Raw genomic sequence first — 26,563 nt, forward strand, 5'->3', positions numbered from 1 at the left:
CCTCTATGATCAAAATTGGTGGAAAGAGTGAGGGAGAAAGAGAGAGACATATTTATTGCATGTTTGCTTGTTAGGAGGCAGGCGCTGTCCTGATACCCTTTGCATAGACACCTCCTTTAATCCTCACCACTTCCCCTGAAGATGGAGTCATGGTGCCATCACCTCCATTTATAGACGCAAAAATGAGGCCATGAGCTGCCCACATCCTGGAACTAGAACCAGGATGCAAGGCCACAGACACATTGACAAACTCACTCACAAACACACTGACAGCTACCGGGGGCGGGGGGGGGGGGGCGTCCCAACTCCAGCGTGGTGTGTGGTACTTTTCACACTGATGGTTCTTTTAAATTCTTGTTTTTCTTGGATGCAAAATTTTCTGCATAATTAAGTGCTTTTGGAAATCACAGAGCAATTTCCCATTCACTGAGTTGGAAAGGAGAAATGTAAATGCCAACATGACTGAAGGACAGCTAACCTGGGGTAGTGCCTGAGGGGGGTCTGGGGTCTCCTTGGGTGGAGCAGGACACCCAAGGCTGGCTGTGAGACCTGGGCGCTGATCAGACCAGACAGCCACCGGGGAAGGGGACAGATTTCCCCGCCCCAAAATGAAGCTGCTGCAGGTCACAGGCTGTGGGAACTTACGTCCACCGCAAACTATGTATGACCAAAAGAAACCTTGTGTCCTGTGGAGGCCAGGACAGGGAGGTAACAGCCCCTACTTAAGGGGTCAGCATGCCAGTCAGCGTGGGAAGTTCAGGACCCCAAAGGCTGTTGGTCTGGATAAGCAGAAAGCCCTCTAGGAAGGCTGGGGTGTTCCTTTCCCATACTATTTGCTTAGTAGATAAAACACATTTGAAAAAAGAACACTATGAAATGGAAGCATCCTTAGAGTTCCCGCCATGGCGCAGCAGAAACAAATCTGACGAGGAACCATCATGAGGTTTTGGGTTTGATCCCTAGCCTCGCTCAGGGGGTTAAGGATCCAGCGTTGCCGTGAGCTGTGGTGTAGGTCGCAGACACAGCTCGGATCCCGCGTTGCTGTGGCTGTGGCGTAGGCTGGCAGCTGTAGCTCTGGGAAACTCCATATGCCGCAGGTGCGGCCCCAAAAAGCAAAATAAATAAATAAATTCATTAATTAAAATAAAAAATCACTCCAATTCTCACTTAAAATAAAAAACTAACGGAAGCAACCCCTTCCCTGGGAATAAAAACAAGGGAGAGAGAGACTGAAAGATCCACATGGTTGGGTGTTAGGTCCAGACTTGAAAGGGGACAGCTTTACGCAGCCTGGGAACTTCATGGGTCCTAGTATGGAAAAGTCATTGGACAGAGCAGAAGGGTCCCCTTGGAAGAGGAACCAGCTGCACAAAGCAGCAGCGGGGATCAGTTGGGGTCTTAGGCCAAGTGGTGTGAAATCCAAGGCCCCAGAAACTCCCTTGAAGACCCCCATCCACCCCCGCTGCAGCACTTCCGAGAATGGTTCCTGGTCTCCCTCCCACTGCACATTTTGCCGCCACTGTATTCAAGATGCAATCTGGAAAATGGAGGTTTTCCTAGCATTAATGAAATGGCCAGAGGGCAAGGAGAATGTAGGAAGGCAGACACCTGGATGACCCCAACCTGGTGACATAACCACGGATTGTTTAGAGCTGGCTGTCGCTCTGTGACAGCAGAGAATTCATCTTGCATGAGATACACAGCCAGGTCCCTGATTATCTGCTGCCTTGGGGGAGGAGAGGGTCGAGGTCTCCAAACTCCAACTGACAATTCATCAGGGAGTTACGGAGTCCAGCCACCCCTGTGCGTTGTGGCTCCTGGGTAACAGGCACGTGATTCACAGCTAGGACCCTGGGGTCAGACAGACTGCGCTCGATGAATGTGCCCGAAAAAATGATTGAGTTAATAATAAGAAGAAAACCAGTGTGGTCTGGGAGGATTTTTCTCCTATTTGTAGAAATGACACTTGCAATCAGTAAGCTGTCACAGGGAAACCACTCTGCAATAAGCAATGAGTGCTCAAAAGGAAATTAGATGAAGTAAGGACTTAATGAGCATGTATTACCTGGATAGCTTTTTTTTTTTTTTAATGCTTTCAATGATGCTAAGAGGCTGTGATGGACATTATGTCCTCACACTCTGTGAAAACTGTCTTTAAAACTGACGCTATCTGAATTACTGAGCCATAAAGAGTGTCTAGATCCAGAGGCTGGCCGGGATCATCATTCTGCCTGTCTGGAACTAAAGGTAGTAAGACAGAACAGTATAAGAACACTGTATTCTTGTCAGGAAAGACATTTGGAAAAAACAGCAGAAGCCAGGTTTCGGAGTTGGCAAGACCAGGCTGCCTCTCAGCTCCTCCACAAGGGCCGCGATCATGGTACCCAGTGCTGCTCATCATCAAAACCCAGTACATGAGTGGTCCCTCCCACATCTTCCTCAAACCCACAAAGCTGAGACTCTGTCCTGTTTCTCTCACTTCTGGTCTCTCCCATGCCACTCATTCTTCCAGGCCAGCTCAGATGGCAGCTTCTCCAGGAAGCCTTGCTGACCCCCCAGGCCATGGCCAGGTTGGCTGTTCTTACCTCTGTCCTCCCGCAGCACTTGGTACCTGACCACAGATTCCCACACCAGGCTGTAATGATCATATGTGCACCTGCCTTTTCTACACTGCAGGTGTGAAGCCAGGTCTTTTTTCTGCCATGATAAATGCAAGCCAGGTGGATGGGTGCATGAATGGGCAGATGGATGAGTGGATGGTTGAATGGATGGATGGGTGGATATATGGATGGGTGGATATATGGATGAGTGAATATATGGATGGATAGATGGACAGATGGATGGATGGATGGATGGATGGATGGATGGATGGATGGATGGACAACATGATGGATGAATGAATGGAAGGGGGTATGGATGGAGGGAGGGATGGAGGATGGGAGGAATAGGTGAAGGGATGGATGGGCTGGTTTTCTATGTGTTAAATCCAGTGTCACTTTGAGCTGTCTTCCCTTCTGGCCCTCTGAATGACATGCCAACACCCACCCCAATTTCTCCCTAAAAATCAGATCTCTCTCAGTCTTGCTGAGGTCTTTTCTTGGTTCTCCAACTCTCCAACTTCCCACCTCTCTAAAGCCTCTACAGACACCCTTGCCATAAACCCAGTGTTCCTAAGATTCAGTCCCAGGTCTGTTTCTGTTCTCACTCACTTTCCTTGGGGAATAAATCCTATGATACACCTTCAACAATTTCTATGTTGATGATTCTAAAATCTACTCCTATACCCCAGCCTCTTCTCAGAGATTCATTCAGGTTTCAAGATGATTCATTCATTTACTCATTCAGCAAATATTTAGTAAGTACAACCAACTATTGTCCAGGCACAGTGTTAGCCACTTGGGGTATATCACAGATAGAGAACCCTGACTGGAACTTATATCCCAAAGGAGAAAAGAGATGAATAATAATCAAAGCAAATAAGTAAATTATATGAGATGTTAGAAGGCAAAAAGTGCCTTGAAAAAGAAAGGGGGGAGGGAACAGGCTAAGGGGTAAAGGCAGGGACTTGCAATAGTAAATAAAGTGACCGGTGTGACACTCATTAAAATGAGATTTAAGGAGACTTGGAGGTGAGCGAGTTTGTCTGGGAGCATCTGGGGAAAGAGTAATCAGACAGAGAGAACTAGAGCAAAGGCTGGAGGTGGGACATTCCTGGTGCATTCTAGGATCAGCAAAGGGACCCGGGTGGCTGAAGCAGAGGGAGCAGAGGCAGGGAAGCCAGAGGTAAAGGCAAGGGGGCAGTTCATGTCAGACCTGAGGACCATTAGAAGGACTGTGCCTTCACCTCTGAGTACCTGGCTGCACGAGCCTCCCACCTCCATGTGAACATCCTTGTGCAAGTGGACCCGATCTTGTTTTTCTGAGCCAGGTACCCTTTCCTGCCTCTGGCTGTAGCCCCTGCTGCCTGTGCTTTCCACTGGGCCAAAGTACATGTGCCCCCTAGCCTCAGGGGCTGGTCCAGGGATGGGTATGTCCAAGCAATCCGAGCAAGGCTAATCAAAGTCCCCTCCCTGGGATTTTTCTAACAGGCTCCAGTGGGGAAGCATCTCTATCTCTCTGATCACGAGGTGACAGGATATGTGCATGCAGCTGCTGGTGGCAGCACTCACTGAGAAACAGTTCGAGAAGGAAGCAGACCAGCAGAGGCGGGCAGAGGTGAGAGGGCAGACAGGTGACATTGAGCCCTCCATCCTGGCTATGGTCAACCACCTTCCCTCCCCTGTCCTTTGAGTGAATAAACCCCCCCCCCCCGCCGCCCCAGCGAGCTCAAGCTAGCTTCTAGCTTCATATCCTAGATCAAAAGAGTCCTAAAGAACACACCGCTCAAAGGAAACATGGCCACAACAATTCACGACTTTCTTCTCCCACCTCCAACCCAAGAGATGAGTCTGTCCGTCTTTCCTCTGCTCCCATCCTGGCAACCAACACCATCATCTGCCCAGCCACCAGCGTGTCAAGGACCCTATGATCTTCCCAGCATTCAACAAATCATCAGATTCTCTGCTCCAGGATGCCCATCAAGCTTCCCAACGTGTATCTTGTTCTCCTGGCCACCTCTCACCTGGTCCACCGCAAGTACCTCCTACCTGGCCTCCTGGCCTCTCCCCACCACAGCTCCCCCACACGGCCACCTGAGTACTCCCTGAGGTCCAGTGCATCCTATCTCTCTTGCCCCCACCTTGTAGGATAAAATCCAACACAGCACCGGAGGCCCTCACCCTCATGCCTTTATATCAACTGATTTTTCTCCCTCCATCCCCACGACAGAGTCCAGAGCCCCACCTCCCACTCCCTTCACTGCATCTTGTCCAAATCGAGTACCTTCTTTCTGCTTGACCCTCCCTGCATCTCATCTGCTGAGGCCCAGTCTGATGCAGCTCCCGAGACCCTCCACTATGACCCGTCCTCCCCCAAAGAAATCTGAGGCTCTCCCTTTGGGCTTGCTGGGTGGATTCAATTTCGTTCCAGTTTCCTCCACTTTCATATTCAAAGACAGTAAAAGACAGTTCTGCTGCCAAGACGCCATCTGTCCACGTGGTTCTAATAAGTGGCAAAATGATCTCTGATTCTGTCTCGGGGCCAGGAGTGGCCATAATGACGCTGATGAGGACGTGGGCAGGTGAGGGAAGAGTCGGGGAGAAAGAAGCAGAGCTCCGGGAGCTCCGGAGGCACATGGAGGGGCTGGCTGGGGAGAGAGAGAACGCTGAGTCAGTCTGGACAGGCGCTTTTTAGCAACGGCAGGAACAGACAAATGGCTTCACACCCGCCTCTGCCAACCGAGATAAGGAAAGAGATAGGAGGCGATGAGACAGAGCACGTAGTGGGTTCCCGCCTGATTCACAGCTCAGGTTACCCCTGCGAGCCAGGGGCACGGCGCGCTCAGACCCTGCTCAGCTGGTGCTGAATAGATGCCCAGGGTTGGGGGTGGAGGTCTGGATGCACCAGGAAGCGAGCTCCTCCCCACCATCCGGTGGACGCTGGAGAACGTACTTGTGCTTGGCTCAGGATCTTGACGCATCACTGCACACGCACAGGAGTGGCCCCCAGGAGTCCAGGGGGCATCCAGCCCAGAGGCTGGGTGGCAGGCAGCTCGTGCAGGTGGGGTGCATTAAAAAAACGAGCCATCCAGCGCTCTGAATGCATCGCTAAAGACACCCATGTAATCATTTGAAATGAAAACTGCTCAAATGAACTGGAAAATGTTTTACTTGTATGTTCTCATATTCCCGAACCTTTCTTTCCATGGTTCAAAAGTTTGCTTTGTCTAATTGCTGATTTCCATTTGTGAATGAATCAGTGTAAAATAAAATTAAGTGCCAAATTAATCTACCCATCTAGTTTTAGGCATTAATTATCCTCTGAGCCATTTTCTCCCGCGCTCGCCACATGTCAAGACAAGCCCGGATACAGCGACGCAGAATCCAGTTTTCAACTCGGGAATTTAGCCCCAGCAGCAGAAGATGTCCTTGATCTGTAAAAGCCACAGTTAACTGTGCAAAGGAGGTCGGACTCTGGGCAAAGGAAACAGAGTCCTTGCCTTGTAAAGGCGCACTGACAACGTCAGACCAAGTCAGTTACTGGAGTAGACATTTGCTGCACGGTCTCTCGTGACACGTTTCCCCAGTTGTCCCAGTTAACGAATGAGCAACAACATATTTCCTCTAAGCATAACAGGGTGAGCGCCAACGTGGAAAATGTGGAGCTGGCTAGGGCAGAATTTTGAAAATCATATATGCTGTTCTTCTGGAGTTGTACCAAGGGAGACTTTCTTGATTTTGCTAAAAAAAAAAAAAAAAAGTCTCTAGGATACAATTAGAGGATCCTTCGTCCCTGGGGTAATGTAGAACCACATACTCGGTGGCTTAGTTAACAGCCAGCATCTTGGAAACTATGGGGATACAGAGCCTGAGCACCAGGAGGAGCTAGTAAATGGGCGGGGGGGCGGGGGCGGGGGGGGACAAGAAAGCCTTGGAGACACAGGGCACAGAGGCCCTGACGACTTCTTTTTTGAGGTCAGAATTTTCTCCAAAGGCAGGGGATACACTGGGCCAAGCACAGTTTCAGCTTTAAAAAAGCAATATGCTACAACATAGAGGAACCAGAAAGACATCCTATAAAGTGAAATAAACTAGTTACAGAAAGACAAATACTGCATGATTCCACTTCCATGAGGTGTCTCAGATTATCAAACTCATGGAAGCAAAGAATGTAATTGTAGCTGCCAGGAACTAGGGGGACGGGCAAGCACGTTGCGGCTGATCAGTGGGAATAAGATTTCAGTTATGCAAGATGGGAATTAGTTCTAGAGTTCTATTGTAAAATATTGTGCCTGTAGATAATACTATACTGTGCAGTTAAAAACCTGTTAAGAGTAAGTTTCATGTTAAGCATCCTTACCATAATAAAACTTTAAGAAAAGAAAAGAAAATGCAAGTACAACACTCAATCCCACCTAGGGTGCAGTGCCAGGAAAGGGAGAGGAGTCTGAGACACTTTGTGTTTAAGGTGGAGGGTGGCTCTAGTGGGAACCCTTTAGGACCCAGGACCCAGGGCAAAATGTTATGCTTTGGAACACAGCGGCTACATGCTGAGTATGAACTAAGAGTTGTTACTCTGTGCCCAAGGATGCAGCACCTCTGCTGCAGGTGCAGAATGACTAGGAAGGGTACAGCCACCAAACCACCAAGCATCCTCCAGGCTGTTCGCAACAGCGACACCATGTGGCAGCAACTAAAGACACAAGTCAGGCGGGCTGGTCAGTCGCCTCAGGCTCCCTCTTTGCTCGGTATTGGAAGCAAAACAGGTTTTGGACTACAACTCTGCCATTCTTAGATGAAAACAGGAAGGGGAATGCTCAGGAGGGAGACTCTAGCCCTCTTGGTAACGAAGAACAGCTGAGGCGCTGGAGTGATTAATTAGAAAAATAAAAGAGTTTATGAACTTATTTGCAGCACCCTGAGCTTAGTGTGGATGTCAGAGTTTGGAGGAAAGGACGGGAGGTACAAATTTAAATTTTGTATATATAAGCACTCGCATCAGGAATAAAGGAGTATGCTTCCCTTAGGACCAAACCCAGTCCTGACATCCTTCCAGGCACGAAGGAAAGCAACCAGAGGAAAAGTGGCAAGGGAGACACTGTGCTTCAGGGAAGAACTGGAGGCTTTTAAATTGCATCACACTCTTCTAATAATACCTCTGCCTTTGCTTTTCTGCAGACAAGCTTGGAGGCCTAAACATTCGAGCTCTCGCCTCTCCCCAACCACCCCAAGAGGAAAGAAACCTGTCAGCTTTCCTAAAAGGGAGAAGGAAAAAAGAAAACAAAGTCAAAAGGAAAAGCTAAAGTTGCGTCTCCTCGGTTTGAAAGCACAAAGCAGGAGAGACAGGTTTTGCACAGAGGCACTGCTGGGCCCTAGGGAAAGAAACCTGTGTGCTTCGAGTTGGAAAACATTAAGTGCAGGGAAGTTTTAATGAGCTTCAGCAGCTCTTTGATAGTCACTGATGTTGAGATGGCAATGGAGCATTTGAAATGTGAGCTTCCGCGGAATATGCTTTTTAGGAAGTGTTTTTCCCTCTTGCCATCCCTTTGCCTTGGGGATACACAAACAGGGCCTTTTGTCACCCCACTGGCGGTCACCTCCCTCCCTCTGGATGGGCCTGGGTCAGAGTAACATTAACATGAAGGCTCAGCTCCAACCACCAGTTATCAGCTGTGGCTCCAGGTAGTAGTAACTGCGAGGGCTTCACCGAGATGGATCGAGAAGGGATGCAATAAAAGGCATAAAATTAAAGACAAGATTAATAAAACCCGATGAAAGGAAACACCGCTAACTTACCTAGCAGCTTAAATTACATTTACCACATCCGACAGGGAGGGGGTAATCATGAGTAATAAGGCCAAGCTCTGGAAAGAAATTAGAGGCTAAATAACTTAACGACAGGTAACACCAGGGGAAGTCACTGACTCAACTTCCCAGCGAAGACTCAAGACAGAGTATAAAATCCATCAATCACACGGAGGCAAATTTCACTTGCTAGGGTCCCTAGAGAGCCTAGGATCTGGATTCCCAAACAGCTTCCAAATTCTACCCAAAGCCAAAAATATGGCAGCTCCACAAATGACACTTCTGCTCGCACCTCCCATCCAGCCTGACCTCACCCCAGTGAGTGGTGGCTGTTATCACCTTGGTGCCGTCCGGCACAGTCAGTCATGAGGTGAGGGCTGTCCTGCTGTCCCATGTTCCTTTCTGCCCCGACCACCTGAAGCCATCTATGCTACTGGGGCTGCCTTCAAGCCAATGGTTCACAGAACCTGCCTGCCAGGTCAGTCTGGGCTCCAACAGCACCCAACCATCCTGTGATCTGCAGGTTCATCCTACCTCCTCCTCAGAACACCCCAACTTCCCAAACTCCCAGATGTTTCTCACCACAGCTCAGCAGGGAAGCAACTGATTTGACTAATTCCCAGCCATCCTCCCAGAACTCTCTCTTCTTAGGGAGCACACCAGGTAATGCAAATGAATCACCCAGAGTGGGCTTTCAGCCTGCACAGATGTCAGGAGCTGCCTCTGGACCTCTCGTGTAAGACAGGTCTCATGAGAAGAGGAGAAAAGGCTCCATCACCACGCTTTCCTGTGCCTCTCAGCCATCGCCCAGGGGATAGAGGGCTCAGCCACTGTCCCATTCTCTCCCTGACAGCAGCCTCCCATCCCCAGGCCTTCTGGCTTGGACCCATTAGTGAACAGGCTCAGTCTCCTGTAGAGACAGAGAGGGGCCGTGGCTGTCTGGCTTTAGGCCAAGGAAGATCCTGGAAAGCCAGTCTTGCTCTTAGCAGAGGGATCCCTTCTATTCAAAGACTAAAGGGGCACAGGAACTCAGGTTGCAGAGGCAGGGTTCCGCAGGGAGAGGTCTTCAGAATCTCTGCTCCCTGACACCCTAATTCTGAGTGATGCTCTCGGAGCTTCTGCCTTGGTCCTGGCCCTCACCACGTTAACCTCTAGCAGGGGGTTTCTGGAGTCCTTGGCTGATTGGCTTCCCCAGGTTATGGCTGCATGGAGGCCCTGCCTCTTCCTTAGGCCCCTTCTGGCACAGCCATCCATGGTCCTAGCCTGCAGCTAAGAGGGTCTCACTGAAACAGGGGCACAAAAGTCAGGAAGACTCTTTGGAGAAGGCGCATTGCCCGAGCAGCTGATTTTTCCCAAGTCATGCCTGGTCACCCAAATTCTTTCTCCTATAGCTTCCAATTTAAAAAACAAAGAAAAAACAAAACAAACAAACAAAAAATATAGGTGGACCTTGCTGCCAGAACGTCTTCAGCAGGAGGCGGTTCTGCAGATAATGAGAACGTTTATTTTTCTTTGGTTACCATTAGGGGCTAGTCTAAGGAAAGAATGGGGCCCCCATCCTACCAGACGAATACAAAATGACTAGAAACTCAGCTCACCAGAATCCTCAAAACATCAGCCGTATTTCCCCCCTCCTTTGCTCTTTAAAAATGGGAAACTTATAAGAAAACAAGCACCCACCCATTCATGCCCTCACCTACTTGTCTGCCTGTGAACAATTATCGGATGCAGAGGATTTTGTCAGAGGTGGCATTTGAAGACTCCTGGCTCTGGGAGCACAGGACAGGTGATGTCCAAAATGATGCCCCGTGTGCATCTCCAGCCCGGGATCCAGCCCGCTCTGTGCATGCAGCACCAGCATTGCCTCAGGCTACAAAGGCTCAAGTCTCTGCTTATCAAAATCGACTTGCTTCAATCAGCAATGAATTCAACCCCAAGTACTGAAAGGACACACATCAAATCCTTGACAGTGACAACTGGGAGAAAGAGGGGAGCAGAGGGAAGAGGAAGCTTTACTCTACCTAATTCTTGATTGCTTTTTTGCCTTAAAAAACACATACATTCACGGAGTCCGTCAAACATTGAAATAAATTAATACATGGCCAAAAAGAAAAGAAAGTGACTGTTTGCAATGACACAGCCCAGACTCTTGCCAGGTTTCTGATGGGGGCTGAGATTTGGAAGCGTGGCCAAAAAGGAAGGTGTCCACGCTTAGCCACGTCAATAACCGAATGGCCCAGAAAGACCCAGGCATTCTGGAAGTTCTCCTCAAGGCTGGACACAGCTCCATCCTTCTTGCTGCTCTCTTCCAGTGTTCTGACCTTGGGGTCAAGAGCCTCCATATCTCCAGCACGCCCACCACACTTCCTGAATCCCCTTTGACCCCTGGCATGCCTCAACTCTAGCAGAGCGGGCATACTCCTTCAAGCTCACCTGGCCTCAGGGGAACCTTTGTGCTCAGGCCTATTTACCTCATTCCAGCAGCTCTCCAAGCTTTGCTTGGATTAAAAAGGGGAAGCTTTCTCAGCACAAGAGCCTGATCAGGTTCTGAAGAAGCTTGTGGCAGAGGCAGAGGTCCATCTCTGGCCAATTCATCCCCCCACCCCCCCGCCCCGCCATCTCCCCAGTAGAAATTTGGAAACCAGGGAGAGCTCCGCCACTGAAGCAGCCGTAAAGTTTCTCCCGGCCTCCTCATTAGTCACCGGGCTGCCGTGCTTACCTGCAGATGTAATTTGTCTTGCACGAGTCCTGCAGACTCAGGCAGTTGGGCTTCTCCCTCTCCTCGTAGGAGCACACGGGCACGATGGTCTGCCGCCTCCGTTCGGTGCAGGCGATGTCCCGGCAGGAGCAGAAGAGCATCCCGTAGCTGTGCTTGGCCGGGACCTTGTCGAAGAACTGCCGGAGGGCCTTGTGGCACTTGCGCCGGTTGCAGACGTCGTTGGACATGCTGGTGGTGCACGGGGTGATGTACGCCGACCTGTACTTCTTGCAGGTGTCGTCCAGGTTGCAGGCCTTGGCCGCATCCAAGCAGTTGTTCCCTTTCGGGATGTGCTCCACTGCAAAAGGAGAGAAAGGCGGGCGTGATCACAGGGTTGGGCGCCAGGGCGGCTCACGTGTCCTCTGTTTTAATTGAGATTCTGCCATTCACCTGGCAGGGCTGGCAGCTCTGATCAACTCTGTGTTTTGAAGCTAATAACTTAATGAGTTCATGACAATGAGGAAGTACTCGGAGCACAAAGGCTGGGAGCTCACGGCAGCATACCAGTTCCTAGCATTGTCTCAGATGTATAATTAGGAGGTATTGAGCGAGGCCAAAGGCACCCAGGCACCTGCCCGGCTATGTATAAACAAGGCGACAGGAGCACAGGTTTCCAGCTCCTGGTTGGTAAACTGAAATTAGGATAAAAGAAAAAAAAGCAACAAATTACATACTTGTTTATTACATAGTATATAAAATGATATGCTGAATGTAAGTATAATTGCCATGCAATCCTCCAGGAATATAATTATGTAATAAATGCACATAGTACATGCTAATTACTATATGATTACAGAGTAATTGCATGGTTATTTGAGCCCAGAAGACAAAATATTATGCCAGCTCTCTAAACAGGAAGAAGCAACTACCACGAAGCTGTATTTAAGTTCGAGCTCACAGGCCACTGGAAGAAAACCAGAATAAATTACATAAAAATTTGTAAACCTCAATTACCATTTAACTTACCACACAGAAAATGTGGGATCCAAGAGTATTGAGGTTGCAGATTAGAAAAATTCAGCTAGTGTTTTGGATAGAATTTCAATGGGCTTACAAACCACAGGCCTCAGGAATCTCACAAAACATATGTTCCCTTCTGTCCAAGCCCTCTGTGCTGCTGCTGTCAGAGAAACCAGGGCTGTTCATTGCCGGGCTGCCCACTGGGCAGCCTGGAGACAGAGCATGGGGGAAGCAGAGCCCACTGGGGTGGCTGGGTGGGCTGGCAGGGTCAATGAGCAAAGTTAAAAGATAAATGGACACAGGAAATTGAGCTCGTTTCCCCATGATATAGGTCTTACCAAAGGGAGGGGACGTGATGGAAAAACCTCCCAGAAAAGAAAAGTTGAAAAGTGGATAATTAGGTGTAGCAACGACCTTCCCGAGACAGAAGGAGGGAGCAGACAAGAACCATACAATCGTGGGATTCAATCCCCAGCAAGTTCCTGCTCAGCCCTCAGCCCCTTCTTGGCTTCTGAAACTCCCTTCATTCTCTTTCTGCCCCTAGGTGATGGGGGCCAGGAAGACATTCGAGAATTGACGAAATAGGAGAGTCCAGCTGGATTGGGTGAGACTGAAAGATAGGCGGTGCATTCTGCATCCATCTAAAGGGCACATGGCCTACTATTCAGCCTTAAAAAAGAGGGAGGTCTGCCACAGGCGACAACATGGATGAGCCTTTTAGAACATCATGCTAAGGGAGATAAGCCAGCCACAGGAGGGCAGATACCATATGGTTCCATGCATAGGTATCTAAAACCTTCAGACTCACAGGAGCAGAGAGTGGAATGGTAGCTGCCAGAGGCTGGGGCAAGGGGGAAATGGGAAGTTTTCACTCAAAAGGTATAAACTTGCAGTGATACAAGATGACTAAGTTCTGGAGTTCCCATTGTGGCACAGTGGAAACGAATCCGACTAGGAACCATGACGTTGCGGGTTCGATCCCTGCCCTTGCTCAGTGGGTTAAGGATCCGGCGTGGCCGTGAGCTGTGGTGTAGGTCGCAGACATGGCTCGGATCCCGCGTTGCTATGGCTCTGGCGTAGGCAGGCGGCTACAGCTCCTATTGGACCCCTAGCCTGGGAACCTCCATATGCCACGAGAGTGGCCCAGGAAATGGCAAAAAGCCAAAAAGCCCAAAAAAAAAAGATGACTAAGTTTTAGAGATCTGCTGTATGACATCACACCTATAGTTAACAATATGTATTGGACACTTAAAATCTATTATGAGGTAGAGCTCATGAATAAATAAAATAAAAATTTATATGAGAAAGGAACACACACAACAAAGCCAACATTTCAGGGTATGACAACCTCTCCCTGGTCTGCTGATGATGTGCCTGGCTTCAAGAAAACCCAATATGCAAAAATCTAAAATCCCCAAATGATACCCTGGCACCACGAGCAGTATTTTATGATGCCCCAGGTTCGTGTTTCTGCCTAGGACATCGAAATCCAACCATTTAACGCGGAAGGCAATAAACAAGACATTCAGCCCTTCCTAGGTGAGCAGTACAGGAAACTAGCAGCTGCATGAACATCCTGCTGGTTTAACAAGCACACCTGGTGCATTTTCTCCAACATGACCTTCCCAAAGCGGCTTCTCTGCTTTCATACTCAGGAGCTTTGGGATGCAAGGCATAAAACAGTCACCGTGTTCCCTGACAGGATAGCCAGGGCCTCCACCAGGTCTTGGTGACACTTCCAGCCTCTTCCTCTTCTGAGATGTCTACTGGTGTGCTGTTGGCCCCACTGGCAACAATGACTTACATTCCTAAGGGTCTATAACTTGCTAGGAGATTTCCAAATTATGCATTTTTTTGGATGATACACTAAAACAAATTAATATGGCCAAATTTAGAATCATCTACGTCCTTAAGGCTGCACACTGGCATAGAGTTTCACTGCCAACATTTACACTTGGATTGGTGTTCAACGGTACTTTATGATCTCTGGCTAAAAAGAAAAGAGGCACAGAGGTTGACTTAATACTTAAATGCTGTAGTCAGTGATATGTGAACAAACAGTTCGTGTAGGTTCAAATGCAGGAAAATGACAGAAAAATTAAGTCATCACATGGCACCCAGTAATGTAAGCCTGCCAAACTCAAAAGGACTCATGCTGAAACAGAGAAATACATCCCGACTGTAAACACCAATTTCGCTGCAGCAAAACAATATGATCCTTCATATTCGATTTATGTTATTAACTTACATGTCATTGTTTTTAAAGTTTTATTCATACTTAATTTGTGTGTTGCATTTATAGCTGTATAAAAGCAAAGAGTAAGAGCTGATGGTTTTATGTTTATAAACTTCAAGTAAAATTAGGATTAAAATAATAAAACTCAACATATGAGGTCCAGAAAATTTATTTCTCTCTGAAAATTGTCCATATAATACACAAGTTTTAAAAAACTGGCCTGGGAGTTCCCGTCGTGGCTCAGCGGAAACGAATCTGACTAGCATCCATGAGGATGCAGGTTCGATCCCTGGCCTTGCTCAGTAGGTTAAGGATCCAGCATTGCTGTGAGCTGCGGTTTGGGTCATAGATTAGGCTTAGATCCTGTGTTGCTGTGGCTGTGGTGTAGGCTGGTAGCTACAGCTCTGGTTTGACTCTGGGAACCTCCATATGCCATGGGTGTGGCCTTTTTAAGACAAAAGACAAAAGACAAAAGACCAAAAAAAAAAAAAACTGACCTGGAATAAAACAACAAAAATTAAACAAGTAGGGTTTAAGAAGTTTCTGTACAGCAAAGGAAACCATCAACAGAATGAAAAGGTGACCTATGGAATGGTAGAAAATATTTGCAAATTATGCTTTGATAAGTATTTAATTTCCAAAATATATAAAGAACCTACATAAGCAAAAGTATCAATAATAATAACCCAAGTTTAAAAAAAATGGTCAAAAGGCCGAAAGAGACCTTTCTCCAAAGAAAGCATACAAAAAGCCAAAAAGATAAAAAGTAGATAAAAAGATGCTTAATATCACTAATCAGTAGGGAAATGCATATCAAACCACAATGAGATATTGCCCCAGGCCTGTTAGAACAGTTATCATCAAGAAGACAAGAGACAAGAATACTCCTGTAGCACAGAGGTTAAGGATCTGGCTTTGTCACTGAAGTGGCTCTGATCTCTACTGTGTGGCTCAGGTTTGATCCCTGGCCTGAGAACTTTTATATGCCATGGGTGCCGTTTTTTCTTTTTTTTTTTAAAAAAAAGGAGTTCTTGTTGTGACACAGTAACCATTAGGTTGTGGGTTCGATCCCTGGCCTCACTCAGTGAGTTAAGGATCCGGCATTGCCATGAGCTGTGGTGTAGGTCGCAGATGCATCTGGATCTGACATTGCTGTGGCTGTGGTGTAGGTCGGTGGCTACAACTCCAATTGGACCCCTAGCCTTAGAACCTCCATATGCCCTGGGTGGGGCCCTAAAAAGCAAAACAAAACAAAACAAAACAAAACAAAACAAAAAAAAACCCCAAAAAAACAGAAGCTAATAAATGCTGGTGAGGGTGAGAGTGTGGAAAAAAGGAAAGGGAAACTTTGTGCACCACCGGTGAGACCATAAACTGGTACAGTCAGTATGGAAAAAGCAGTATGGAGGATTCTCGAAAAATTAAAAATAGAATTCCCCTCTGGTCCAGCAATTCCACTTCTGGGTATATATCTAAAGGAAACAAAATCACTTTCTCAAAGAAGTATCTGCAGCCCCGTATTCATTACAGCATTATCTGTAAGAGCCACCACATGAAAACAACCAAGTGTTCCTCAAGGACTACACAGATAAAGAGAAATGTGGTATATGTTTCCAATGGAACACTATCCAGTCACAAAAAGGAAGGAAATCCTGCCATGTGCAACAACATGGGTGGACTTTGAGAGCATTACGCTAAGTAAAATAAGTCAGACAAAGACAAATACTGCATGTTCTCACTTTGAGGTGAAACCCTCTGAAAAAAAAAAAACATGATGGAGGATATTGTGAGAAAAAGAATATATATGTATATATACATATACATACATATGTGTGTGTGTGTATATATATATATAATGACTGGGTCGCTCTGTTGTACAGCAGAAAATAACAGAACATTGTAAATTAGCTATAATAGAAAAAATAAAAATTGTATTTAAAAAACTTATAGAAAAACAAAGGTCAGACTTGTGGTTATCAAAAGCAAAGGAGAGGATGGGGGGCAGTTAGATGAAGGTAGCCAAAAGGTACACACTTACAGTTCCAAGATGAATAAGTACTGGGGATATGATTACAACGTGATAACTATAGTACACACTGCTAATACAGAATATTTGAAGTGGCTAAGAGAGTAAATCCTAAAAGTTCTCATCACAGAGAAAAATTTTTTTTCTTCTTTTTTTCGTATTTATATAAAGTGGTGACTATAAGCTTACGGCAGTAATCATTTCACAACACACCCAAGTCAAGTCATTATGCTGTACACCTTAAACTTACACAGTGGGGTATTTCAATTATATCTCAAGAAAACAGGAAAAAAATACTGTCCTAGGCAAAATATTGTGCCTGCTTTGTTAAATAATGTTAACTTCCTTTTTAAAGTTGTTAAAACTTCATAAACCCAATTAAGGTTTGCTTTATTATTATTATTATCAAAAGAGAAGAGCAATGCTGCAAAGGAAAAGGTTTATTTGAAGTGAGAATTGGATCAACCATTTTATGTCCAAACCAATCTCCGTTTAGCAGCTGGTGTGACTTGGCCTCACTTTGAGCTGATTCTGTTTTCACTGACATACGACGCTATCAGAACACCATCTCCTTATCATTATTTCAGAGGCTGTGACAAATTCCAGAATGCACAACCTGGCACATTCAGAGAAGCAAAAAACTACTACTTGATTTCCAGCTCACAGGCAAATGTATGACTTCCTTCTAGCTTCTGACTGTCATTCACATAAAACATTCTCATAACCCTTCCCAGCTTGATTTATGAGGCCAATATAACCCAAATAGCAGAATCTGGTGAAGAAAGTTATAGACTAATATCCCTTACAAATATGGATTCAAGAAGTTTAGTAACCAGAATTTAGCAACATGTTAAAAGGATAAAATATCATAACCAACTAAGGCTTATCCCAAAATGAAAGGTTGGTTTGAAATTTTAAAAATCAATGTAACTTGCCATATTAACAGACAGGAAGAGAACCTTATGATTATTTTAATAGACTAAGAAAAAGCATTCAACCAATTGCAACACTCATTCCACGGTAAAAATGGCTCAGTGACCTAAAAATTGTAGAGAATCTTATTCTGATAAAGGGCACCTATGAAAAACCTATAGCTAAAATCACATTTAAGAGTGAAATATTGACTGTTTCCCCCCCTAAAATCAGGAACAAAGAAAAGATGCCCATTCTTATCACTTATAGTCAACATTGTCCTACAAGTTGTATCCATTGTAATAAAACAATGAAAAGAAATAAAAGGTGGAGTTCCTGCTGTGGCACAATGGGATTGGCAGCGTCCTGAGAACGCTGGGACACAGGTTCAATCCCCAGCCTGGAACAGTGTGTTAAGGCTCAGGTGTCACTGCAGCTACGGCTTAGGTTGTGATTGCAGCTAGGATCTGATCCCTGGCCCAGGAACTCCGAATGCCGTGGGATAGCCAAAATAAAATAAATAAATAAATAGTATAGAGATTGGAAAGGAAGACATCTGTATTTACAGATGACTTAGAAAATTCTAAAAAATCTGCAAAAAAAAAAACCTACTAAAAAATAAATTCATCAAAGTCAAAGGATATCACTATACAAAAAGGATATTAATATACAAAAATCAATTGTATTTCTATAAGCTATCAGAAAAACTATTAGAAAACTAAATTTAAAACCACAATTCCATTTATAATGGCACCCCAAAAAGGCACCTAGGAATGAATTTAACACTAGACACACAAGACCACTCCACTGAAAACTAAAAAACATTGCTGAGGAAATTAAATAAGATCTAAATAAATGGAAATATATACCATGTTCATGGATCGGAGGATTCAATATTCTTCATATGTCAATAATCTCCAAATCATAGTATGTTTTGAAATTGACAAGCAGATTCTAAAATTTATAGGGCAGTGCAAAGGACACAGCATAGCCAAAGCAACTGAAAATAAACAACAAAGTTGAAGGACTTTACACTCACTTTAAGGTTTATGATAAAGCTACAGTTATCAAGACAGTGCAATACAGCATAAATATAGACAAATCAAACAATGGAACAGACACCATAACTCAAATTAAGCATATCCACACATCCACATTCACTTAATTTTTTTTTTACAAAGTCACTGAAGGAATACAACGGAGAAAGAAATCTTTTCAACAAATGGTACTAGAATAATTGAAAATCAATGTAAAAACAATAATGACAACAAAAACAAAAACACTTCACACTATGTATAAAAATCACATGCTGTGTATAAATACAATGGAACACTACTCATCCATAAAGGGATGAAATAATGCCATTTGCAGCAACATGGATGGACCTAGAGCTTATCATACTAAGTGAAGGCAGAAAAAGAAGGACAAATACCATATGATATCACTTATATGTGGAATCTAAAATATGATGCAAGTGAACTTATTTACAAAAAAGAAATGGACTCACCGTCATAGAAAACAAACACTTATGGTTATCGAAGGGGAAATGAGGGATGGGTAAATTAGGAGTTTGGGATTAACAGAAACACACTACTATATATAAAACAGATAAATAAGGTACTACTCTATAGCACAGGGAACTGTATTCAATATCTTGCAATAAACCATAATGGAAAAGAATATGAGAAAAAATATATATATTCTTGAATATGAGAAAGATCACTTGGCTGTATGCCAGAAACTAATACAACATTGTAAATGTAAACATACTTCAATTAAAAAAACTAATGCATGATGGACCACAAATTTAAACATAACAGCTAACATCAAAAAACTTTCAAAAGAAAACATAAGATAAGCTGGAAAGTAGGCAAAGTTTCCTTAAATGGAACACACTAAGCAATAGCATTTTTAAAAATGGTAAGTCAGATTTCATCAAAATTAAAGACACTTGATTTCTTAAGAAATTAAGAAAATAGACAGACAAATCAGACTATAAGAAAATATTTGTAAAACGTGTCTGGCAAAGGATGAGTATCTAAAATATATCTAGAATCCCTAAAACTCAATAATAAAAAAAAATTGAAAAATGGGTCAAATATTTAAACAGACACTTCACAAAAGAAGATTTATGAATGACCAATAAGTCCATGAAGTGTTCAACCTCATTAGTTATCAGGGAATTGCAAATGCAAATTGAAACTGCAGTGAGATAAGAGTTTCCATTATGGCTCAGTGGTAATGAACCTGAGTAGCATCCAAGAGGACGCAGGTTTGATCCCTGGCCTCGATCAGTGGGTTAAGGATCGAGCACTGCCATGAGCTGTGGTATAGGTCTCAGACATGGCTCAGATCCCACGGTGCTGTACCTGTGGCATAGGCTGGCAGCTGCAGCTCAGATTGGACTCCGAGCCTGGGAACTTGCATATGTCGAGGGTTCATCCCTAAAAAGACAACAAACAAACAAAAAACAAAACCAAAATGAGATACACTATACACTAGTGGTTAAAAGTAAAGTCTGACAACTTAAACAAATGTTTACGAAGATGTGGAGCTCCTGGAATCTCATATATCCCAGTGGGAATGTAAGATGGTCCAACTATTTGGGAAAATTGGGGGGCAGCTTTCTTATAAAACCAAACATACACCTACATTATGACTGAGCATTTCCCCTTCTAGGTATTTATCCAAAGGAAATGAGAATATGTGTCCATTAAAAGACCTCGACAAGGCAGTAACAGCACTGTACAGATAATAAACAAAAACTATAAAGAGCTCATGTATCCATCAGGGAGAAAATGACAAGCTAACTGTGGTCTATCCTTACAATGGAATATTACTCAGAAACCATGTATACACACAACAGCATGAATGAACATCAGAAGCACTGTGCTGAATTTTTAAAAAAAGCTTTACATGAAAAGTACACACTGAATAATTCTATTATGTGACATTCTAGAATAAGACTAATTTATCATGGAACAAAATCAGAAGAGTGGCTGCTTCCAGGGGATGGAGGTGGAGATTATCTGGGAAGAGGCAAGAGGGGACTTTCTGGAGCGATAGGAATATTCTCTATCTTAATGGAAATTTGGGTCAAAACTCAGAGAATCGTACACTTAAGGTTTATACATATATAAATTTTACCTCAAAAGGAAAACAGTAAACAAATATTAAAAAGTGGTTAACAGGATGTATGCTGAAGCATTTAGGGGAAGTATATGGATATGTGCATTCTTTTAAACTTTGATGAATTGACTGATAGACAAAAGGGATGGATAGATGGATACTTAGAGAAACTCCATTCAAATTTGATGGTAGACTCTAGATGGTGAGTTGATGCACAATTGTTTCCACTTGTCTGTATGTTTGAAAGGGTTCAAAAAACATTGAAAAATAGATTTATATACACACTTTTCTTTAAAAAGAAGCCACACATACACAGAATAAGGAAAGCAACGTTTAGCTCGTTTCAACATTAGTGTCCTCACAGATTCGCCTCCAACTCTCTCTCAGGTATCCTGCCACCATGAAGTTCAAAGTAAACACTCTTGAAATCACAGGACATAGAAATTAGAGTGGAGTTTTAACTTCATAAGAAGATTGATCTCCCCTCTCTCTTACATGGATCCCCCAGTGCACAAAACTGCTCCCTCAGTGACTTGAGGGCAGAGGGAGGAATGGGGAGAAGGATTCAACTCAGGCCACTTGGGTCACACCCAACTCTCCCTCCACTCACACAGGGCCTGGAGGAGTGGCACAGGCCTGGTTGGCGGCCACCCGCGCTGGCCCTCCTGCGTGGGAAGGCATGGGAACAGCTTTTCCATAACTCTGAGTGCTGTCCTCCCCGCAGCTCATTTTATTTTATTTATTTTTTATTTATTTATTTATATTTTGCTTTTTCTAGGGCCGTTTCCCAAGGCACACGGAGGGTCCCAGGCTAGGGGTCTAATCAGAGCTGTAGCCGCCAGCCTACGCCAGAGCCACAGCAATGCTGGATCCGAGCTGCGTCTGTGATCTACACCACAGATCACTGCAACGCTGGATCCTTAACCCCCTGAGCAAGGCCAGGGATCGAACCCGCAACCTAGTGGTTCCTAGTCGGATTCATTAACCACTGCGCCACGACAGGAACTCCCTCCGCAGCTCATTTTAGAGCGCAGCAGTAAAACCTTGCTCCCTCCATCTGCTGTTACTCATTCTTTAACTCGGTAGAATGTCTGGGCTGCTGTCTGAATGGGAAGCACTCTCAGAATGAAGGCTGTTTGCTAGAAATCCTTTCTTCTGGGGGAGAGCACGTGTGTGGGCTGTGGGGGCTGATGAACTCCTGTCTGGCACGCCTACGCCGTGTTACAAAGAATGCCTTTCCCCAGCTTTTCCTTTCAAAGCTACACATCTCCATGCTGCTCCAGGCAGGTTACGTAGTGCTTTCTCCCTCATCGTTCTAAGCCTCTCTGGCTGTGACCACATCTGATGTGACTTGTGTCCTGTTTTCTCGGGCACAGGAGATACAACCCTTCAAAGCAATAGGAGGGCTGCCTCCCAGGCCATGGAATAAAAAGGGTCAGGTGCTGCTGAGAGAGCACTAAATTAAGAGTCCTGGGATTTAAACATGGTCCAATTATCCAAATGTCTTTGTACAAGTCAGCTTTCCCCCTTGGGCCTCAGTTCCTAAGGCTCCTTCAAGCCTCAAGGTTTTTGATCTGATGATTATAATACAAACTGCCTTTTCTGATGATAGCATCTAGGATCTAGGATAAAACTTGATCAGGACAAAACCATAATGTAAATAACAATAATAACAAAAAACACAAAACCCACGCAGCACTCATGGCGCCAACCTCTCAGCTGTTTGCTGCTCTGAAAAGGACATGGCCCAAGGATTCCAACCCTGACCTGCAGGCAGAGCAAATGTAAAAGGTCCCTCCAACACAGGGAGATGCGGAGGTGTCAAGGATGAATTATGCACTGGAAGAGGCTTTCACATTCTAAACTCCTCTAGAGCGAGGAACTGCCTTTATCCCAAGTACAATCCGCACACTGTCCCAAATCAAAGAGGCCATCGCTGTGGCTGGCAGCTCCTCATTATTTACACTTAGAAAATGCCACTGTTATTGGCAAATGCCGGGGCCAGCTAACCAGTCAGAATGATGCAGGATGGAGCACAGATGCAAGCATCTAGAAATCCATTTCTACAGATTAGGAGGTGGAATAGAACAGGAAATATGTGAAAATTTGCGTGGCCTGCACGAAGATGTGATTTGTTAATCAGAAAGTTCACAAGACACAGTGAGAGACCGATGTTTACAAATGCTCGCCAACTTCCGGTATCTTTCTGCCTTTCTTTTTAGGGCTGCAGAACTGAATTCACAACCAATTCAGTTTTCCTCTTTCTTTCCAACGTGATTAATTACCATATTAACATAACTACTGCTCTTCTTCTAAGAGGCTCCCACTATCATGTTATCCTAGCAAATAAAAAAAAATGGGGGAAAAGCTCCAAGATCTTCACAGGGGTAGGGCAGGCTTTTCTGGAAGCTCACATTTACAGTCTGGTCTTCTGCTGTCCACGTGGATCAGATGGCAAATCTGATCATATGGGCTGTGACCCTTGCAATCGATCCTTCAAGAGCTTGGCCTTTTCCAGCTGGGGTGCTAAAAATTACATTTAAAAGGCACATGTTGGCTCTTTGGAGCCCATTTTGCCATTTACACACCATTTTAGACATATTGTATTACGTGATGATGAATTTCCTCTCTCTCCTGTCTTTTCATACCTTCAACAACGACCTTAAGCCTTAAGGCATACCCAAGTTTTTCCTGGGGTTCACAGTGACTGAATTATTCTGAATACCTGTGAATTTGGAAACCATTCTGCCCGGTGAAGACAGAGCCTAAGCTTAACCACCAAGTCATGGGTTCACCCCACGCTCGCACACCCTTAAGCTCATCTGTTAGAGCTTCCGTTTTCCGTAAAGCACACACTGTGGTCCACCTCCCCATCCATAGTTTAAAAAATTATAGACGCTTCCTATAAGCGGTGTGCAAGTCACATGGTTGCTGCTGCAAAATGATGAATAGTGCTGTCTCAGCAAACGGGATCATTACATTTTTAATTAACCTTTCCAACCTCCTCCACCTTTTCCTTTTGTTACACCTTGGATCTCTGAAGTTTGCTACTTGTTTATGTTCAACTGGGTTCGAAACAAAGGAATGAAAAATGATTGCAGGTAATGCAGGAGTCGGTGTCCAGGTGAGATGCCTGGTGAGGCTCGGGGTCTCATTGTGTGAGGGATACGGGACGGGAGCTCGGAACTCGATGGCTGGGTTCCCGCCTAATTTTTGTTTTGGCAGCTTAGCGTTATTTAATGGCCTTGGCTACCAGGAAACAGGCTTTTTAAAATCTCTTTCAACCTAATTATAATTACTGTGTATAAATCATACAATGATCAATTATAAAAATCTCGGGTTCATAAATATTTAACTCAGCATTTAAATCCACACTGCAGGAGTGCATGAAATTTCTGAGCCCATCTCTTTGCAAACAACTGCTTTATTACAGTTCCAATGCCAATTACTGAGAACTGAACCAAGTTTGTCTTGCAGCACACTCGGGCACATATTTGAGCATAATGCCTTTCCGTGGATGAAGATGGCACGGTTTCGTTATTTCTAAAATATGCATGCCTCTCATTAAAAAGATATTTTTGCAAAGTCTTCTATCGCCATCTTTTAATTCCTCAAGTATGAAGAGGCACGATTATGATATTAGATGTAAAAACACTCATTAAAATATATTGTATCTAATGTAAGATTGATTCCAAGATAATTGAGGTCAGATTTGTTTGGAAAATACATTGTGACATGTGCAAATGCTGATACCGAGAGGAAATGATCTTCTACGAGGACTCAAGCAAAACAGCGAAATATTTTTCAGCAAAATCATAAAGCCGTAATTGGATTTCAATTTAGTAATAGTCAGCCTAAGACAGGCCATTTTTAATAATCTAATTATGTGTTCGGAGCCTACCCAAGAACTCCACTGCTGCTTCAGAACTATTAATTGTATTCAGTGCTGTGGCATCTTCAACCATGAAATTTGCTATTACATGTAGGACTGACTCTCATTTATGAGTATTTTTTTTCCAATCTCAGATAATCTTTATAATATACCCAAATGCCTACTCCTTTAATTTTCCAAAAGCGCAATCTTTTAATAACTTTCTCTGGACCAGAACACTTGATCCCAACGAGCTCAGATTCGAGGTCCTCGGACAGACAAAAGTCACAAATGAGACAGACTTACAAACATCTTCCCTATTTTTTTTTTTTTTTTTTAGGGTCGTACCCACAGCATATGCAGTTTCCGGGCTACGGGTCTAATCGGAGCTACAGCTGCCAGCCTGCACCACAGCCACAGCAACGCAGGATCCGAGCTGCGTCTGCGACCTACACCCCAGCTCACGGCAATGCCAGTTCCTTAACCCACTGAGCGAGGCCGGGGATGGAACCCGCAACCTCGTGGTTCCTAGTTGGATTCATTTCCGCTGCACCGTGATGGGAAACCACACCTTCCCTATCTTTAGGAAAACACAAAGAGCAGCCCTTACTTTTGTCCGATTTTCATTAATTAAAGGTATTTCATTAATTAAAGGTATTTCATTACTAATATCTCATTAGCAATAACATTAATGAGTACTTCAACTATAGTGAAAGATCTGCATGACGGTGTAAACCTAGTTCACTGTATGGGGTACAAACTGCTGCTCCCCTAATATTTAGGTATTTCAACAGTAAAGTGCTCAGCACAGCTTCAAAACCAGTGCCGCTTCTCCCCAGAGAAAAACAACAAATGTGGGCCAACCAAGTAACCAAGAATCCAAGTTCCGCCTCACTTTTCCACCAATATATTGCCACAGCGAGGGCTAACTGGAAGGGAAATACTGAGCAGTTTTTTTTTTTTCAATAGTTTTCTAAGTTATTATAAGTAAAACGAAAAGGTAGCCTTAAAACAATGTGCCTGGATTTTGAAACTAGCATACCCAAATTCAGAAATTTCTAGTGTGTGCCATGCGAAGTCATCACTCTGAGAAGCTGGCCACTTATCCCAAGGAGGCTGCCAGTGCTCCAGTCATTTTATGGAATTCTTCTCTAGAAGCCTGAGGCATGTTCTTTGGAATAGTCTGAGCAGCAGCAAACCTCTGTATCAGTGATGGATTCTAAAAGCCAAATGTCATTTAGCACTAACTGTGGTCATGAAATAGGTGGTGATGTTGGGCAATGTTTAGGGGCAGAAAAAAAGTGATGAATGTATGTAAGGATTTTTTTCATATGGGTGACTTAAAAATTGGCCCTGAAAATAACCAGGGAAGTGGTTTTCTTGAAAAGGTTTTGAGCCAATTATGGCAGTGGAATACATGTTTTGCTTCTCAAAGTGACTCGTTTGAGGGACAATATACGTTTGGATGTATGTGTTCTTGGTAGTCTTATTATCTGTACTCACACTGGACATGTGCTGTGTTTCTCCAATGAGCCAGAACAAAAGGATGCCACCAGAAAGCAGGCAATAGGCTGAAATGTTACCTCCTCTACACAATCTACAAAAACTGTTCTGACCCTGATATATATATAGAGAGAGAAGAAAAAGTATGCATTCTAAAGCCAAAGAATCAGCTGAAACAATGAAAAATGAGGAGGCTGAAGATCCTATTAAGTAGCCAAGATGATGCTGAGATAATAATGAATCATTGATGATGTTGGCGGTTGTCAAGGCCCTCACAGTGTAGGATTTCAGCAAAGATAAGCTAAATATCAGGTCTTTATTTTTAGTTAAAGAGCATAAAATTCAATGCCTTTCTTCCCACAAGCCTATTTACATACCTGCTGTGCTACCTATTTGCCTTCACCTGCTTTCCAATTAATACCCCATTAAGCTGCTCCACCTGCAGTGGCTTTTACCTTCACCACAGCCCAGCAACCATCACTCATCTGCTATAGCCCCATCGTTTCTTTTGGGAAGGCAAACAAAAGCTGCATGAATAATAATGGCAGGACTTCGTACTTACAGGGTGTGCATTCTCAAAAGAGAGTAGCCAGAAGTTGAGGCCGGTTTCAGGGAGACAAAGCCACTAGCTGGGCAGAATGTCTAGAATTAATGTAGCCACATTCCAGAAGATGACAAGGAATGTCCATCTTCATTAGATTTGTGAGTCTGAATTATCTACATGTATACATATATGTGCAAATGTATATATATAGGGGTGTGTGTG

At 44.4% G+C, this 26,563-nt stretch overlaps 1 protein-coding gene across 5 annotated transcripts in view; it reads right to left on the minus strand.

Moving 5' to 3' along the window:
- The window catches only part of GFRA1 (GDNF family receptor alpha 1), a 217,902-nt gene that overhangs the window by 51,557 nt on the left and 139,782 nt on the right, over nt 1–26,563 (minus strand). For all 5 annotated transcript variants that reach the window (XM_047760706.1, XM_047760707.1, XM_047760705.1 and 2 more), the window contains one exon: nt 11,122–11,458. In XM_047760706.1, the coding sequence (XP_047616662.1) occupies nt 11,122–11,458 (337 nt within the window). The remainder of the gene's footprint in view (nt 1–11,121; nt 11,459–26,563) is intronic.

Source organism: Phacochoerus africanus, chromosome 15 (genome assembly GCF_016906955.1).
Source record: "Phacochoerus africanus isolate WHEZ1 chromosome 15, ROS_Pafr_v1, whole genome shotgun sequence".
Lineage (NCBI taxonomy): Eukaryota > Metazoa > Chordata > Mammalia > Artiodactyla > Suidae > Phacochoerus > Phacochoerus africanus.